Source organism: Microchirus variegatus (genome assembly GCF_963457635.1).
Source record: "Microchirus variegatus genome assembly, chromosome: 2".
NCBI classification, from domain to species: domain Eukaryota; kingdom Metazoa; phylum Chordata; class Actinopteri; order Pleuronectiformes; family Soleidae; genus Microchirus; species Microchirus variegatus.
The window spans coordinates 15,082,270-15,102,201 of NC_139803.1; the positions used below are offsets into that span (position 1 = coordinate 15,082,270).

General features: G+C 40.3%; 1 protein-coding gene across 1 annotated transcript; it reads right to left on the minus strand.

Moving 5' to 3' along the window:
- Positions 1-1,854: 1,854 nt before the first annotated feature.
- eral1 (Era-like 12S mitochondrial rRNA chaperone 1) lies at positions 1,855-8,419 on the minus strand. The gene is made up of 11 exons (XM_083910710.1): positions 8,250-8,419; positions 6,433-6,594; positions 6,116-6,243; positions 5,943-6,020; positions 5,814-5,860; positions 5,655-5,716; positions 5,412-5,524; positions 4,460-4,765; positions 3,675-3,824; positions 2,619-2,699; positions 1,855-2,218 (listed from the first exon to the last, which is right to left on the minus strand). The coding sequence occupies exons 1-11, from the start codon at positions 8,353-8,355 to the stop codon at positions 2,096-2,098; spliced, it is 1,356 nt and encodes a 451-aa protein (XP_083766836.1). The 5' UTR covers positions 8,356-8,419; the 3' UTR covers positions 1,855-2,095.
- Positions 8,420-19,932: the final 11,513 nt, after the last annotated feature.

Genomic DNA, 19,932 nt, shown 5'->3' on the forward strand with positions numbered 1-19,932 from the left:
TGTAAAGGTTTGCCGTAAATTAAAAACTTTTTTTTGGTCCTTTTTGCGCGACACAAGAACCCCAACCATGTTAAAAAAAAATTTAGTCTGAGTACATTTTAAACAAGCTACTTTTTAAAAAACTTACATTTTTAAACCAGTACTTTTACTTGTACTTGAGCAAAATTTCATTAAAAAATACTATTACTTTTACTTTCCACCTATGCCATTCACTTAAGTTTATATTGAAGTAGACATTTGTTCAGTAATTTGCCACCAAACCTGTTAGATTAGATTTACCTCTGCTAACATGTGTGGGACATAAGGAGAAACGCATTTAAATTTCATTATAGCGTAATTATCAATTCTGATTCCCAAACATACATTATACCAATGATAACTAACAGTAACTCTTATTACTGAGCTAAAACATATTATTCAAACTAACTAATCACTGAAATCGCTTTTTTTTACTACATACTTATACTTTTCATACTACAGTATAGCATGTCGCCACTGTGCTGTAATTACCTCAAGTGTTACTGTTATGTGAAGCCAGGTTATCGGCATTCTAATCATCACACTTGTTTAAAACGTTGATTTAAAGTCTGCCGCCTGACGCACATCAGTTATAGTCATTTTCGAGCAGCAGTTGCGTTGTCTAAGTGCCGATCTCTTGCTGTGCACGCAGCTTGTCTAATCACTGACGAGCAGCCATTGCAGAAAGAGCCGGAGGGGGTTGACACAGCTCCAGTGAGACATTCAAGGCCTCCCCCCCCCCTTCTTTCTCTCATCCCCTCCCGTTGCCCTTGCTTTAGGCCACTGGCTAGTTATTCATCAAGATGCTCCGGATAGAGTAACTGTCGAGTTAACTCACAGGCACCAGGAATGAATCTAATCACCATTATCTGACCCATTTTACCATCAGGTTAGTGCTCCATTTTGCCTTCCATTAGGGAGACAATTCAGCCCTCAGGGGCAGAGCTAGGCTTTATAAAAGACAACCCCCCCCCCCCCAAAAAAAAAAATGTCAGAGGCTGGGGGAGGAAAAGGAAAGAAGCAGTGCAACACAAAGTGATAGTCAGGGGGATGGATGGCCACACTTCAAAGGCAGCAGAGAAGGCTAAAGTGATGTGGGAGTGCAGGGAACACAGGGCGGATGATACATCAGGGACTTGTGAGTGAACATGAACTGTGCAGGTCTCACTTCACTTTATCTGCTAGCCCTGTGTTTGCACGTGTATGTGCCCGCAAAGCAAAAAAGAAGCTCTGAGAGCCAAAGATAAACCAGCAGCTTTTTCACACCTCGCCAAATCTGCTCAGCCACACATACACACACATTCAAATTTGTGTCAAAACATCCATTTGATGAGTTCGTCAGTGTGTTCGGTTACCTGAAATATCAGTGCTAAATAAATATCTAGAATCCATCACATCTTGATTACTCCATTTCACTGTTAGAGATGCATTATATTTTTACACAAGGATTGAGTTAAAGGCCTGACAATGACACCACAATGTCTCCGGTAAGGACAATTTTTCTGCTTCCGTCGTCCTCTACTCCATCTAGGGCTGCAACTAACGATTTCTTTCATCATTAATTAATCCGTTGATTATTTTCTGGATTAATTGGAGTTCTTGTTTGTTCTGTAAAATGTCAGAAAAGTTCCCAAAACCTGGAAATGACGATGTTCTCAAATGTCCTATTTTGTCCACAAATCAAGATGAATTAGTTTGAATGATTCATTTATATATATGGAGCAAAGAAACAAGAAAATATTCACATCAGGAAGCTTGTTTTATTTATTGAAAAAACACTGAAATAGTTGACGATTAATCTAGTAATTGATTAATCCAATAATTGTTGCAGCCCTATATATATATACACATTTCTATTGATGTAATGACAGCCTCATGATTACATAGACTTCTTTAAACAGGTAAATAAATAGAAGTACAAGCTCAGTGAGAGCACATATATCCACCTATCATATACCTACAGTCCCTGTGACTGTGGATATAGGTGATGCCACCTCAGACTCATGATTGGTACTCTTCCTTCCTTTAAGTCTCTATCTCTTCGGGATTGAGCCATTAAAGTCCTCTGCAACCCTCTTCACTTCCTCAGCTTGACTGCGAGCTTCAGCTTCACATCCCTCAGATAGACGTGGCTCAGGTCCTCGCCGGCTTCTCGAGCGATCCGCGCTACCATCTGTCCGGCTTTGCCGATCGCCATCCGCTACAGAAATAAAGACATTTAATTAAGGACATAAATGTAAATTTAACAAAAGGTCCCTGCGCGGAAAAGCTATGTAATGATACATGCCTGGAACTATTCATATACCGCTTGTCCATGTGTTGACACGGATGAGCTAAACGGTGTTGGTCTGAGGTCGCTGACCCTTGAAACATTTTAGCGGTGCAGAATATATGTAGCTTCAAATACTCTTAGTCATCAAACATGTATGGTTTAGAAAAGCTGCTCAAATGTTTACAAGGGGAAAAAACCCAAAGAATGAGGAGCCTCAAGGTGGAACATCAGATTAATACCAAGCGCTCCAACATACCAGTGAACACACAAACTATTTCAAGTCATAGTGGAAGGTGGCAGAAGGGTTAAGTGAGCAGAGATCACTCACCACGTGAGCTTCTTTTTTGGCGTACAGTTTCACCGAAATGACGAGCTCATCGTTTTCTCCCTCGTGCCAGAGTTCAACAGCCTGAAAATAAAGACAATGTTAAACGAAATGTTAACAAGTGCAAAACAAGTATGCTAGCAAATTTCAGACGGAGGATTTCAACAGAGTCAGTATGAAAAGGTGTTTCAGAGAGACGAAATTGTGGATTCAAGCTTTAAATTTTTCCATCTGAAACTAGTTTTTGACAGAAAAGGTCACAGAAGGGAACGCACAGGTGTAAATAATTAATTTAATGAGTAGCTTCGTCTGACCTAAATGAACAGAACAGAGCCATCGTTAATGTTATTAGTAACACCTGTGTCACCTGTGTTTGCTGTGGCCTATAGAAACTACACCATAAGATTTAACCTGTGACTGTACTTTAGTCACTTCAAATCTACAGAAATCGACTGATACGTCGAAAAACTTGACAGATTGAATATATCCAATCCATATAATGCCCCTGTGTGCTTTTCAGGAGTTTGGAAACAGCCAGAGTCAACACTATTCCGGACCTGCAGTATCCTGACATCTTCAACTTCCTGATCAACTTCCCTTCATCGCTGGAAGTTTACAAGAGCCTGGAGGGAAACAAATGGATGGAATCTGGCTTTGTGACTAACATTCCACTCTGGAGTCTACGGGCTGAAGAAGGGTAAGTGTTTTAGCTTTAGCATAAGTTAACCACAAAATGATCTTATTCTGCTCGCTCCCGTTAGCCTGTCTCTGACTCTTTTGGCACATCTACCCACCATCTTCATTTTTATGATGAAAAAAGCGTAGTCTCCTGCCAGAGGGCGTTACCTTGCTTATGTGATGTCAGCTACTGGAGCTCTATAAAATTCAAATACCCTGCTATGGAAACGCAAGTCAGACAACAGTGTACCTTTCCATCCTGCACTTGATGGAAACTAGGCTTATTTAAGCTTTAATAAGTATTTACGTAGTTATTTAAGAGCTTTAAACGGGCCTATGTGTCAGTGCACTGTGATGTCATAGGCTTGTGTCACTCGTCACCTGTGTCATTGCGTAAGGCACTTCCTCCGGCAGATTCTCCAGAAGCTTCTCTCTGATGATGTTAGTGCAGACTGCATCTGGACTCTGATCAGTCAGGACTTCACTGTGGTACTGCCATGGTCCCGGCCTCGCAGCAACCATAATGTAGTCCTACAGGGATGACATAAAAAGCAGGTTGTGCAATTTTTTGAAATTTACAATGATAGCTTTAAACATTTACTTTGTGTGTTTGCATCAGATGTCCATAGCAAGAAAAACTAGCAGAGTGGTGAACCCTACAGCCTGTGGGATGTACAGTATATGGCACATTCAATGCCATTTTTGAATGCCTGATACAGATATTAGTTTCTAACAATATTAGTCCAATAGTCATTTTTTTTATATATATATGTATAATAACACATTTCCCATTCTGAAAAAAACATGCACTAATGTTTGCATCTCAGTTAAAAAACATTATTAAAACTCATTTAAGCTTCAGGCTGACAGTCCTAAACTGGCTAAACCAACCGCAAGTAGCATCACGAGCATCGTCACTATCATCTGACATCAGACGCATTAGCCTAAGAGAAGCATTGCTGGTCATAGGGCTGGGTGATAATGGACAAAAAGCTGAAAAGATGCAAACACAACACAGCTTTTTCAGCAACAGCATAAATGTTAGACTGCATTTGAAAATAGAGCAGGATAATGCAAAAAAAAATGCAGTAACCTCCCAGCCCCAGCCAGTCACCATGAAGGATGTTACAAAATGTGAAATAGAATTAGAGAAATCTAAAATATACCTTCAGCGGCTCCACATCCTCGCCATCCACAGAGGAGAGCATGAAGACATCTTTGAAGTGAGCCCAGCCCTGCTGGTCCCTGAGCACCTTAAACTGCTCTTTGTTCAGCTTGGAGTTTGGATCAGCGCTTCCCTCAGGATCAGCATTGTCCCTATCAAGCGACGACTCCGAGTCCCTCACTGGCCTCTTTCCAGCCCACGGCGGTTTGATCACTGGCCTGACCTGGATTCTGTGTCCGTTCACCACACCGCATGTCAGCTGCGCTGTGACATCCAGCAACTTGTTCTTATCCTTCACTAGGTCCACCTGAAGAGACACAGCTGCATTAGTAAAGACATCTATGAAGCACCTCAGTGTAATGTAGTGTTAAATCGTCATTAATGAAGAATGAAACAAACTATGTGATCATCAAAATATTAACTTCTATACTTTAATGCAAGGATGAGAATTTAAAGCGATGAACTGGTTCCAATATGTATTTTTACATTTTAATTAACATAGGCCATAGAACAATTAAAAATAGAACTAGAGTAAGCACTGAGAGAGCTCAGACCTCTGCCAAAGCCACTCAGTTTCTAAAAGTGTTAATACACTGCACTATTTTGCAAAATTATCAGCCGATTTCTTTTTTTAATCCTCAATCATAATTCCCAACAATTCCCCACATCCCCATAAAACTCCATCCTACTCAGTCCTTTTTTATTTATGCTTCTCATAAGCTCTAGGCCACATAGGGGAAGCCACACAGTACTGTGACATGGACTATTATATTGATATTTGTAGGAAATATTGTGAATACTGGTAGTTTCATCCTTTCATCAGATCTAATACAATATTTACAAAATAAATAACATCTAAGGTTAATAGTATAAATAGTAAATAGTAAATTTCTGTCTGCGTGAAGGCTGTTAATGAGGGTGTAGTTTGTGTAAATTATTCAAGGAAAGAATACCTTATTGAGGACCAGGACTGCTGGGATGTCTGGATGCTGCGCCAAACACTTGAGTGCCTCAAAGTCGAGCCTGCTACACGTCCATCTGTCAGCTACGTCCACCACCACCACAACTGGAAAAGTTCCAATTATAAGACCTTTAAACCAAGCACTATATTGCACTTAATGTTTTTATCTATGACACAAAAGCACCATAAACAGCAACTCGACAAATAAATGGCTTAGAGTATTGATATATCATACTTAGGTCAGCTTCTTTGACTGTGTTCCAGGGATCCACAAGTAAAGACTTCTCTAGCTGGTGCCTGTGTACACACAGGGTTTATTTATATATTATACCATGATTATAGCGTATAGATATTTCAGATGGTATAAATTCAAAAACATAAAAAAGAAAGGTACCTTTTAACTTTTGATGGAGGAATGAGACCAGGGGTGTCAAGCAAAATCTGTCATAAATACAAACATATTAACTGATTTAAGCATTTGTCTTTTGATAACAGCAGATGAAAAAAGAAGAAAAACTCTTACAATCTGTGTATCGTCTTCCGTGAGGACACCAAGTGCACGCGACCGTGTAGTGTGTACTTTCTTGGACACAGCAAACACCTTAAAGAAATGAGAACTGATCTTTAACAAAGCCACACCCCATCTTTGGTAACACAAATCATTTTAGAATATATGAAGGCAATAAAGACAAACACCTTTCTGCCAAGAAGCTGGTTGGACAATGTTGACTTCCCAGCATTTGGGGCACCAATTATGGCCACTTTCAAAAGCTTTGGCTTGTCAGGCTGATCTGGATGTCTCAGCAACAAAGACACATGCTCGCCTGAAAGAAACAAGTGCAATTAATTATTGGACAGGCAGTAAAAGTGAATATGACCGCAGTAAAACAAGAACACAAGATTGTCAGAAGGATGATATCAGCAGTATTTAAAAAGAAGTCTGCAGCCCTGGACTGCAATGATGAGATGAGCTGAAGGATGTAAATCTCTGAGGTAGTGAGTGGTCTGGTTACCGCTGTCCGGCGGGACTGAGGCTGGGAGACGATAAAAGCTGCCATCTGCCTCTGCTGCTTTGCCTTTCTTCAGTCTGTTGAGAAACACCTCTGATGTAATGAAACAGGCAGGAGTGAAGATAAATCCATTCGTCCACCCTCCTCTGCTGCAGGCAGCGTTTCCTGCAAAGACATCAGCATATCCATCACTTCACTGCCCGCACGGCTCCAACATAACTGATTGATAATGCTAACCTGAATGTTAAACTGACATGGTATTCATCGATCCTTCATATCATCCCGTTGTCAAAACATTTACTATATCATGTCATAAAACTAATCACAGTAAAATCACTGGCTATTCAAGTGTTGCAGATCTTGGCAGTACCACAGTGAAGTCCTGACTGATCAGAGCAGATTTGTGTCTGCTGAGTCACCATAAAGAAATCACACAAAACCTATGATGATTTTACCCAGTGGAGTTTTGAAAACGTGAACAAGGATTTTATCACTTGAGGACAGCTCAGTTAAACTCAGTGAGATGACATTAGCGAGACATTAGCGAGTTGGCCACAGTGTATAGACATTAGGGCTGCGACTAATGATTATTTTCATAATCAATTAATCTGCCGATTATTTTCTCGATTAATTAATTGCTTGTTTGGTCCATAAAATGTTGATTGATGTTGCCCAAACCTTGAAAAATTATGTTCTAAAAAGTGATGGAGTAAATAAACATTCCAATTAGGAAATCCAAAAAGGTGAAAACTTGTTAACTATTATGAATATTTCAAAAGACTCCGGTTGATTAATTATCAAAATAGTTGACGATTAATTTAGTAATCGATTATTTTACTAACTGTTGCAGCTCTAACAGACATATGTAAGACGGGAGTATAAGACACAGTATTTTTGGGTCTCTCCAGTCATTCAGCTGCACTGACGTGAGGTAATACAAGAAAAACAGAACCGATCTACTTGGACAACATTGCAGCTCTTTTATCGACACAAAACAAATATTTATTAAAGACAATATTAGCAGCAAGAAAAGTGAAGGATACAATCAAAACATCCACTAAACACTGACAAGCAAGCAGGTATGAGATGATTAATTAACTGCCAAAATAAGGAGTCATAATTTCTTTCTGATGGTGGGAGGAAACTGGGGTAGAACATGCCTCCACACAAAAGGTCCCTGCATCTTCTTGCTGTGTGGCAACAGTCCTAACTACTAAGCCACGTGTATAGTTTTGTCCCATTAGTATGTTCTTACTGGTGTGGTGCCCTGTCACTCTTGTGACTTTTCACATTCAAGGCTATTACAAGCGAGGTTGAGCCGACAACTCAGTTTCCCACAGTATCAATGACCCTCAAACACATCATCACAGCATCATCATGGTGAAGGAATGAGAGTTGTTGTTGTTTTAAATCTATGGCTTGAGAGGTTGTAAAATCCAATTGGAAAGAAGGGCCGAGCAGTAATTCACTCACAATATACACTGTGATATCACTTTCTTCGATTGCAATATACAAAACATTGCACAAAAGTAATTGTCTGTTTAACAAGTGTTCTGTAACAATCACAATTCTTCAACTTTAAAAAGCACTAAAAGCAGCATTTTATGGTTTGGTTATTAAAAGCATTTGTTATTCATGCTTCAGATCCGGATTTGGGCCAAAACACACGGTAACACTGGCTTATATCCGGTACTAACACATAGAAGACAATTGTCAAAACAAAAGTGACATTTTAAGAAGAAGCGTCAGAGGAGCAGAGTCAATTATATAGTTTTTTTCTCGTTTAATGTCTTCAATAATAACATGATATAGACACTGACCCGCTGTGAGGACCCATGACGCACTTCCATGTCGCGCAGAGCCGCCGGTGTGTTTACAGAGGACCGAGGCTTCTGTGACAAAGCGAGCGCACACTCTGAGAGCCATGGCGTTTATCTGTTCACCTTCTGTCACTGGTACTGTGTTTAACTCGTGTTTTTAAAGATGAGGCTCCCTGTTTACATCCATGGTTTACGCTCACATTGCTTACAGGGCGACGCCATCTTGCTTTAATCAAGAAGTGAGGACTTCTGCTCTGTAGAGAGTACTTCCTCATAGTCACGGGTATCTGTGGGAACCACACCGCCCCCTAGCGTCCATAGGAGCAGAGGTCGAGATGTATTACATGACTTGAATTCCCTGCTCCTGCTTGGAGTGATAATTCAGCACCAGTAGATTTAGCTTCACTGTTTTACACTTAAAGGTATAGTTCAGGTGGGGTGTATGATGTTTATATTTAAGATGTGTTGCTGCTAGAGGCCTAAATTCATGGTTCTCAAACTGGTATGTTTACCACCAGTTGTACGTGAGCTTCCTTTGGTGAAAAATCGGAAATACTAATGTTATTATAGTGGAGCTGAGGAATTTTGACCAGAGTGCATAGTAAATTAAACAAATAACAAACCAAAAAAGATAATAATAATTAAATATTAATAATTAAAGTCACCTTATCTTGTGCTCCATCTTAATGTAATTTTGTGATACCAGTGACTGAAGTATGTGAGGAAGGAGAAGAGTAAATTAAATTATAGCAAATTATCTTTTATTTGGAATAAATCTGCCTCCTGTGAAAAGTCTTTTGCAGACTACAAAAGCCTTTTGAGACAGCCTGAAACAACAGAACATTTTATTTCTTAATATATATTTGCCAATGCACCAATTGGTATTTTGTCATTAACAACTTACCTATTATGAAAATAGAATTTTTCATTTTTTTCGTTTAGTAAATGATACCCATGTCTGTTTTTAAATCTTGCATTATTCATTTTTGTATAAGAACTGATTCCTAAAACCTGGACTGAATGTCCACATATTTCATAAGGAACTATAATTTCATATCTATTAGATTAATGGAGAAGACGAATGCTGTGAAACATTTAGCACAAAACATTTAATTGGTTGAGAACAAGTGTTTTATCTTGTTTTTTTTCCCATAACACCTTGTTTATTTTTACCCACCAACACTTTTTGAGTGTTGTCATTATTGCTAATTGCCATATTTGTTCTGTCACATACTGTATATTATACACTTCAACACAGTTTTAAACAAGATTCAGCCTCACTCACACTATCAGACAAAAGGATTTCATGAGACCAAAGCACAGAGGAACAAAATAAAAGCTACAGAGAGGGAGCGAGAGAAAGAAGATAATTCAGTTTAAAGGACACTTGCAGGGAGAGGGAAATCACTTGAGTGACAAAGGCTGCACTTCAGGTTGTGAAAGCATTTTGTGAAATAATGTCAGGGATAATGATGTCCATTTATAAAATAGCGACGGTGAAATTGCAGCCGTGCATCATTTCGCTGCAAAACCCCTCTGTAATCACTTCAAAACTACTGGTTTTGCCAGTTTGGGGAATCACCTGCGTACAGCAGGTATGGGGACGCTCACACGTATAAATCAGTCAGTCACAATTCATCAGCTCACCACAAAGCACAAACACACCTGCCAACAGTTTGAAATAAATGAAAGCACTCAAAGGATCTTTTGGCCGGAGCGATGTTCTCCGGATTATTGTGTGTGAGATGGTCCACCAATAACCACAAATCAGATTGCACCGAGAGACTTTTTTGTCCTCCCCTCTTGTCCCTCGAGTACACACAAACAGAGCTCATCCCTGAGGGTGCTTGAAACACTGTTGTGACAATGGTGTTCAGGATATACTGAACATCCTGAAGCCACAGAAACCATCACATTCTCTCACAGTCACACCCTATAACTGTTTGGCACCGAGTGGCACAGTCACATATTTGTATGACTCGATGAGCGCAAAGTCAGTCAGGTTAATCTTCAGACCAAAAGGACACATATTTTGCATATTGATTGATTTACGCTAACGTGTTGTTTTCATTCTGCGTGGCAAAGCCGGGCAGAGCAGATGTCTCCCTGTAGTCCATCAAACGCACCGGCTGTTTGTTAGTCCTCGAGGACCTGCTCAGGGCGGAACAAACACCTCCACTGGGGAGGATGATGAAGGATATCAGGTAGCTCACAATCTGTCATCATCTAACTCTAAAAGCTTCGCAGCGGTGGAAAATGGGAGCAACAAAAAATGGAGCTTTCAGCAGACACTTACTGCCGAATTCTAATTGAACCAGAAAGCAAAAGGATATTTTAGGATCAGTAATGTTTGAACTTTCTCTTTATCTGCCTCCCTCCCACTCGCTCCATCTCAAATTCATTCAAGGCCCTTTCTCCCTGCGGGCTTTCCTCACATGGCCATTTCACGTGGGAGTGTATCAGAGTTTTTTTTTCCGGCGACTGCATTAACTTTGGCCTTCAGAAAGAGCTCTCACTCACTCACGATCTCGCTCTGCCGGAGAAAAAGACAAAAACCGGTGCCCACTTTGCCATTTGAAGAGCACTTGTCGATGAGATTCAGTGTGGTGTCATGGAAGACCTGTCACTGTGTGCTGCTGTTTCATAATCAGTCTTGTTTTGTGTGAGTCAAACAGAGCATTAATAGTGGGGTAAAAAAAAGTCAAATCCCCCTGAATATACCGTAATATGCAAATGGATTACTTTCTGCAGTTGATGTCAGAGTTTCCGCCCCGTTGTTGATTTGTTGATTAACGCGACCAGGAGTCAGACATGCAATTATTGACAGCTTCTGCACTAATAAGACGACCTCACTGCTCATGAGGAACAACACGGTCCGTGCAATAAGAAGCGCGAGCAATGAGGGGGCATGTCAACAGGGAGCAGAGGTGGGGGAAAAACAATCTGTCAGCGCGTCAGAGCATCCATCACTCCTTCACCGCTGATTGCAGTGAGAGGCGTGATGCCTGCACAGCTGGCTGGCTGTCAATAAAACTGCATCAACTTTCTTTCTTTTTCTTTTTCTTGTCACGCTGAGGAGTCTCAACACAGGTAGCTTATTTGTAACGAAGGGACGGATGAAATTTCCACATCTGATAAATGACTCAGGGTTTGAGGTTTGATGTTTTGAAGGTCCCCCCAAGGTCCCTCAATTCCGCAATCACTTCTCAGTTCTCGTTCAGACCGCTTTTTAAAGGAGGTGATTTAGCTCCCAAACTACCCATATAGGTCACACTGATGCTCTGATTGTACAATCTTTCTCTCACTGGGGGAGATAAAGGGAGACGAAAAAAAAAACTTTATTCATTCTAGACTTGCAATCGATGGGACTTGTCTGTGAAGTGGATCAATAATGCCTCCCTTTGAAATCATCAATCACGTCAGTGGTGAATTTAAAAAGCGTAATTAGGAACAGCGTTCTCAAACATCCTGTATTGATGTCTTCTTTGGTATGGAGAAAGACACCATTCTGCATCATTAACTTTGTATTATTGCCTGATGGAGCCTGCTGCTGCTACTTCCCCACCTGCTGAACTCGGAGCGTTGTGTGTGATTGGGCTTTCAGAGCAAATTCTCTGCTCTTTCACTTGCTGATAGGGGAAGTGAAGCTTGCAGCCTTAAATTGGCTAGAGTATATTACAATAGGCCCCAGGTCCACACTGCAACCCAGACTGTGGACTTATCCTTCGCAGCGCTGTGTCTCACAAGTGTTTGCAGAGTTAACTCGTGTCATTTACTCCCCCCCAAAATTATCTTTTGTGAGTATTCTAACCTGACATGACATGACATTACAGGTCCACACATTCTCAAGCATCTTTCAAAAGTCGCCACCGTCTCCGATGTCATCCATCTGTCTCTCGCTGGCAATAAAACAATATCAATACTGTGGAGAGTAGGGCAGGTGGGCGATTGTAATGGAGTAATTTATTTCAGTTGTCACAGAAATATAAGTCTTTGATTAGAGGGCTACACACACACACACACATCAGGCTGCACAAATAGAAGCTTTTTATCAAATCACAAAGCATGTGACACTATTGACCGTGGAGTCTTCACACTGGATTTAATCTTCCCCGCAAGATGCATAAAACAGCTCAGCTCAATGACACAAAATCTAAGTGTAGAACAACGAAAGAAGGCGAATCTTTAGCCAGTGCATCAAATGAGTATCACACAAAGCAGTTTTTTTCCCCAGAGATAAATGGAAGATGTCAAATGCTTTCATTATCAAATGACAAATGGAGTGTGTCGGAGAACCGCGACGTCATTGCCACGCATTTTTTTTTGCGGCCGATCATGATGAAGCTCTGCACCTCTCCGTGATTTAACATCATCACCAATATCATAAATGCGTACCATTCGTTAACTGTATACCGTTAGTACTGAACAATAATAAGCACTGCAGTAAATGTAGATGCTCAATTTAGGTCCTTGGGGTTTAGTTTCCCCACAAATTATCAAATCCAGCTGAATCACCATCACGTCATAAATTATTATCATCATTATTATTATTATTATTATCTCACGTGCCAAATTCATCCTTTTTAATAGCTTCCCTGGACCTTGTCGAACCAAATGACAGTTTTATATGTACGTTGATGGTGTATTTTATGTCCATTGTAAAGCACTTTGTCACGGTGTGGCTATAAATCAGTACAGAAAGTAGAAAGTCATTTCATATTAATTTTCATTCCTTAAAATAACACCAGAGCACAGCAGACTGTGAGGTGCCACATAGCCAAACCACATTTTGGACAAGAAATCAATAAATTGATGTAAATGCACTTTTGGGACTCATCTGAAATCGTGGCTGCAGGCAAACCAGAGCATTATAGGACATTTTAGTTTATGTATTTTTGGATTTCACTATTTTTGTGTACATGCATTGTGTACATGCTGGCTCAAAACTACAGATGTAAACTAGCATTCTTACTTTATATATGCTGGGATTTAATGTATTTTCTTTATTACTGATGTTTATTAGCATGCACTGCTACAATCATATGAATGTTGTTATCCACTTTTTTCACATCATTAATAGTCATACAATCAAATCTGACAGAGGGTTTAGCTTTAAATCCCCTTATATGTGCAAGGGTCTTTAAAGTAAAATTTGAATATTTATCTTAGGGCATCCACTCAATTTTATTTGACCCTTTTGCTTGATAAATAAATACATTCACAATACATTGTCATGTCAAAACAAGCATTTTATTTTGAAATTCTCTGAAATGGTATTGCATAGAGCTGCAACTAACTATTATTTTCGTAATCGATTAATCTGTCGATAATTTTCTCGATTAATTGATGAATCGGTTGGTCCATAAAATGTCAGAAAATGTTAAAAAAACATTGATCAGTGTTTGTCAAACCTGGAAATGACGATGTTCTTGAATGTCTTGTTTTGTCCAACAACCAAAATGATTTGTTTTAATGATTTCTTTATGTGGAGCAAAGACTAAGAAAATATTCACATTTAAGAAGCTGAAACAATCAGAAATCTTGTTTTAATCATGAAAAAAGCTTCAAACCGATTAATCTAATATCAAAATAGTTGGCGATTAATTTAGTATTTTTAGGATTAATAATCGATTCATCGTTTCAGCTCTAGTATTGCATATTGTTGTATATTTGATTTTAAGCTCATAATGCCTTGAATAGTTGCTTTTTCACAAAAAAATGGACTATGTTTCACTTGACTGGCCCCCTCCTGACTACAATAAATGGCCCCCAGGTCATTTGAGTGAGACGCCCCTGTCATAGGGGGACCAAGGCTGATATTAAAACAAAAAATGAGAACCTCTGCTTAAAAAATATTATTATTATGAGTAGTAGCAAAAACAGCAATAATAATACTATAATAATAATAATTATTAGTATTATTATTATTTGGTTAATATCCCCGCCCACAGATGTAATTGTCCAATCAGATTTCGCGCTGACTGTACCTTTAAATCCCTCGTCTGCTCTGTGCAGCACACAGCGCAGTCTGGACCAGTTACGGGTATTGCGCATGCGCCGAAAGTTGCTGCCGCAGACAGCAGCAGCAGTGATTCGGCAGCGCAGGGCAACGGGAGGAAAATCTGTCCGTTTAAAAAAAAAAAAAAAAAAAAAACCATGGCGACGCACTAAACGATGCTTTTCGCAGAGGTGAACCGGAGAGTAAGTAGCTGCATGTTTACAAGCCGCCCGTCGCCCACTACTGTGTGACATCCACTGAAAGTGAGGCGCAAAATGTCAGGAAAGGTTGAGAAGGCAACAATGGGACTGTGTATGTTTCAGACTGGCTTGGCTAGGTTAGGTTAGCTGTAGCCAGGAGCCTGGTCAGTCAGTCAGTCAGTCAGTCAGCTGCTGCTCCGTGGGGACACGCAGGTTCACCGCTCCTCTCCAAGTGTCCGTGGACCTGCTGTGAGTGTTCCGCTGCCTCTCGGGAGTCACGCGTGTTAATTCGGGCCACTGAATGAGCTGAATGTTCCTGTTACGAGCTGCTGTTTACTGAATGAAACTGCTCTTGTGTCGCTGTGCTGCTTTAGCTAGTAGTTTATTACAACGTGACAACAAACTAGCAATGATTGTGTGTGTGAGTCTGCGTTAGCCTGACGACTGAAATCCTCCTCGTCATCATAATGTATTTTGTTAATGATAGTGGTGCTAGTGAGAAACACTGAGCTCCAACAGTGACTGTGGCTGAAGTTGGTTATCTCAGTCTATTCCTGGCTTTTCACAGTGTAGCTGTCACTAAGTTCTGCTAGTACCACCATCACTCACGCACGCATCGGGACCGGCGTGAATGTGCGTGCGTGTGCGTGCGTGATTCCACATTTAGTGTCAGCCAGATGTTGTGGCCGCGCCTCTCGCACCTGCAGAGGCAAGTGTTAAAGGTGATAACAAAAGGGTTGACGTCACCGGGCTCGTCCTACTGATCCTGCCGCACAACCTCGACCACCACTGAGGAGGTGAAGGAGGAGGAGTAGTTTCAGAGGATGAGAGCTCTGGCTTCTCTTTCAGCGTAACGTCTGGTGGTTGGTGTCTGGGAGGAGAAGAGGGTCTTTCTCTGATCAAATTTCGGGTATCCTAAGGGCGCACTTAACTAATGGGATCCTATCGATGTTTCTCCCCCTCCAAGTCTGATGTGGACACGGCGGAATGTTAATGTTGCCACAGCGTGTCCGTGTTGTGTTTGGCTGCTCCGGCTCTGGCTTTATTGCTGTGCAGGTCGCTGTTTAATGACATGGAAGCCGGACGGATATGACTTCTGTGACCGATCTCTGACTATGGACGTGATCGGCTTAACTCTGCTGCTCATGGTAAGATGATCAAACTGGAATGTTGTAGACCAGAGCAAGAACCCTAATCTGTGTAGTTTTGAATGATGTCTCTACTCCTGGAGACTAAGATGTGACACCCTTTGATCATGTATGTCACAAAATGTAGCAGCAAGACTGAAACAAGTGTTTGCTTCCCTTCATTGAAGTAGCTGACAGGGCCGGCCCAAGCATTTATGGGGCCCTAAGCAGATGGAGGGGCCCTTCTCTCCACTTCTAAGTAGCCAGTGCTTGACTATTATTGATATAAATGTAACACTATAAATTGCATTATTCATAATTTAGTATCATTTAGTTTTTTGTGTTATTTTTTTTACTTATACAGTAGTTAAGTCACAAAAGTGGCCTAGTATTAAATTGCACTTTATTCAAATTGATGCACGAAGTGTACTGATACCAAACTTGAATTAAACAACTAAACCAGTTTAATCACTTTTTTTTTTTTTTAACTTGTTTTTAAAACAGTGGTACAAATGGAAAAAATGTATATATTAACCATTTGGTCGACCTCACTTTAAGTCACTGTATCTCATTGAAAAAACTCACTAAGACTTAATGTCACTTGTTTTGAATGTTGTACTTTATGAATTATGCAAACCAGGTTTATTATGAACAGACGTCTCTTTGGGAGAGGCCTGTATCTGAAATACTGTAGGGTCTAATTTAAAAAGAAAAAAAAAATATATTGATGGTTGTAATTGTTATCATAAGTAAATAAAATAAAATAATAAAAAATGCAAATTAATAATTTTTCCTTTGCTTTTTTCTTGGTGCGTACCTTAAAGGGTTAAGACATCACAGTGGTTAATGGTGTGATACTGTTCTTTAAAGCACTGTATTGACATAGATGTTTTGTGTTGTAGTTAAGCCTCCGACCACTAGTTAGCAGCAGGCCATTTCAACCATTTGACCCTCGCACACAGTTTTATACATATCACATTGTTATTCTTCCTCTGAAAGCTTTTTTTGTGCAGTAATATTATTTGCTTGTGAGCGTGTTTTACTGCTCTCATGACTTTTGACATAAATGTGACGTATTACGGATGGCTCGATACGTTTTTGTCTTAAATGCTGAAACTGATATCAGTCTGACACAGTCTTTTCACTATTAATAACACATTTGTACTAACATATTTTGGGCTGAAACAATTACTCAAGTAATCCATTATTAATTGATTTCTAAATGAATCGTCTTCTGTTTTGATAATGGATAAATCAGTTTGAGTGTTTTCTAAACAATTAAAGTTTGCAGATTTTTTCAGCTTCTTTAAACAGCCATTTAAAAAAACCCACAATGATCTATTAACGTAGAAGACGTGAAGCCCTGACTTGCATCCTGGTCACATGATGGGGGTGGCACATCTCTCTATGTTGCCTGTGCTCAGTTATATATTTAAGCTTTCTGGATTATATAGGATAGCGCTTTTTTCTTCTTCTCCTGTAGCCTATCCAGTGGTTTTGATTAATATCAGACCTATAGTGATAACAATTCACAGTATTATTGTATCATCAACTCATTCCTAATCTTCAGGTCCACATTCAAAGGCTGACATTCACTTTCTGGAACAACCTGCCTCAGGTTATCAGACTGACAAGCTCTTACCCATCTTTTTAAATCCCCTTTAAAAATGTATGAGCTTTTTTTGGGTCTCAGTTGTTGTTTTTTTAAAACTATTTTTACTGTCTTTGTAATTAATTTATTAAATTATTACTCTGTTTGTACTGCAAAGTGCCATATAAATAACGTTAATAACAAATGTGAGATTGCAAGGTTAATGTCAGCGCGTGAGATGTGCTCTACTCCAGACGAACAAGACATTAGTTTTTTGCAATATAGATTTTTTTCTTCAAGATTTATAGTATTTAAAGTATATAATCGGATTTGAGACCATGTTGTCTGGGAAACTCTAGCCCCCAGACTCGATGCGCAATTACCCCGTAGAAGGAATCCTTTTTGCATCGAGGTGCTATGTTTCCCAGCACAATGAAGATTAATTAGGTCTTAGAAGCAAATGACTGTAAGGCCTCTCCCCATCTGTAAAATGCAGTTTGTCTCTAATGACAGCAATCACACAGACACCTAGAAAAATGCAAGTGAAATGCTTCGCAGATATTGTAATAGCAAAGGGTAATAAAGTCTTCAATTACCTACAATGTAAGATGAATGTAAGTGTAGTTAAAGCTTAGTGATGTAAGGGAAAATGTGATACGGGCACAAGGGGCTGATAGATTTTTGTTTGTGCTCGGTCTTGTTTCAGCCTCTGGTGTGTGTGTGTGTGTGTGTGTGTGTGTGTGTGTGTGTGTGTGTGTGTGTGTGTGTATTATTCCTTCTTATAAAGGCTGTAGATTTAGCCCAGATGTCAGGATCACCTGCTCCATTTGTTCGCGTCATGTGGGTCGACATCGAAGAAAATGACACCGTTTTCACTGAATTGAAATACCACTTGAGTGGATGTGTTAATTAGATCTCTGCACGGCTTTTCGATGCGTCAGCCCGTGAGTCACGTCCTGTTGACCCTTTGACCTGTCACTGTAAACTCAAGAGTCTTTGCTGAAGGCAAACTGACAGGAAAGCAACTTTGTCCTGTTTTTTTTCCTCCTCTTTTTGTGCCATTCACTGCTAATATATTAATCTATATCCTATTGATTTATACTGGGAACATGGGAGAGTCATTTCCACTAAAATATTCTTGCAGCATCTTGGCTGGTGTCGCTGCTTTAGTCCTGTGGTTTAAGTGTTGTGGAAAAGGCACATTGACACAATGAATGTTTATAACATTTAATAATCCTATCTAGGATGTACCCTGCCTTTTGCTCTAGCTCCCCCCCAAGACCCCTATGTTGAGGATAAAGCTGTAGAAAATGGATGGATGAAATGCTTACCCATGTAGACTTTTAGATACCAGTTATTTGAAACTGTTAAATTAAATGAACAATTAGTGACACCAATAATGAGGTGAAATTAAAAGCAGGTTTTTATGGAGTTGTGTTCAGTTGCTTCATAGTTTTCTAAGGTCTGTGCTTGTAAAATCATGCCAGGGTAATGCAGACAGAGTATCCACAGCAGAGTTAAATGAAATATAACAATATTGATATGAAAATGGACGAGTGTGTGAATGCAGCTTTACTCTACAAAACTTTCTCCCTGTGATCAAATGGCGACGAGTGACAGTGGGTTTCACAGAGCCAAATCAATCAGGCCGAGCACCGCACACCAAAGCCCAGATGTTTTTTCGCGTTTCAGAAGGACACAGCCACGCCGTCTGATGCCTCGTTTCAGACAGAAGTAGTGGGAGGATAACATCAAAGCTCTGCTTTATTTCTTGGATACTTCAGAGCAAGAGTATGAATAACAGATTACAAGGTACAAAGAATGAACCAGGGAACTTGAGCAGCTTTTATGTTTCAGCTGTTGTCGGGATTCACAGGGAGCTCATTAAAATACATTGATTAGAGACAGTCCTGATTCTGTGATTGTTGACTGTGAAATGGCTCGGCTAACCAGCACATTTTTCATGCAGTGATTCTTTTTTTTGCACTGCAATGAACCTCTTGGCTGATGCTTATTTTGGGCTTATTCAAAGCCAGTCATTTGATGTAGCATTTCAGGGATGGTACTCGAATTGGGGAAAATGTGCATGCATTCTCCCAATGCAAGACATTAGTTCCTTTCATATTCCAGCAGGAGCAATGTGCATGCTAAATGTCTTGCAGGTGTTCTCTGTGTTTATCTGCATCGCACATTTGTATTTTCCTCTCCCCGGTCAGTTGAGACGAGCTGCATTTGCTGAATATCAGACAGCGAGGCATGAGGCTGACCACCTCACCTTTTTTCTTTACCCTGGACAGCAGGTCAGGCTTTTGCCAGGTACATATAATGATCTGCCAGCTGTCTGCACCTTTCACTCCTCCAGTCACCAGTGCAGCCGTCTGCCCGCACTCACCCACTCATCCGCCCAGCTTTCAGAGAGACGGTCTCTGAGGCCACCCAATGCCCTCTCAGCTGTATGACTCTGGTTACAGACACGGAGCAGATGTTTGATAGCCTTTGTGTGAGTGTGCAAAGTCAGGAGACAGTGTGAGGGTCAAGCGCAGGTCAGAGCTGTGGCCACATGATATATCCAGATCAGGTGTTTTAGGAAACCATGGGCAACTTCTGGTTACCTCTGAAAACAAGGGACTGACCTGCAGGGCTCGCATCGTGGTCAGCTGTTATGCGGTGCTTAATTTGCTTCACATGGGTTATGCTGCGCCAAATAACTGCAGGCGATAGGACTGGTTTCATGATTAGGCCTGGCAAACTCGATTCTTTTTAAGGA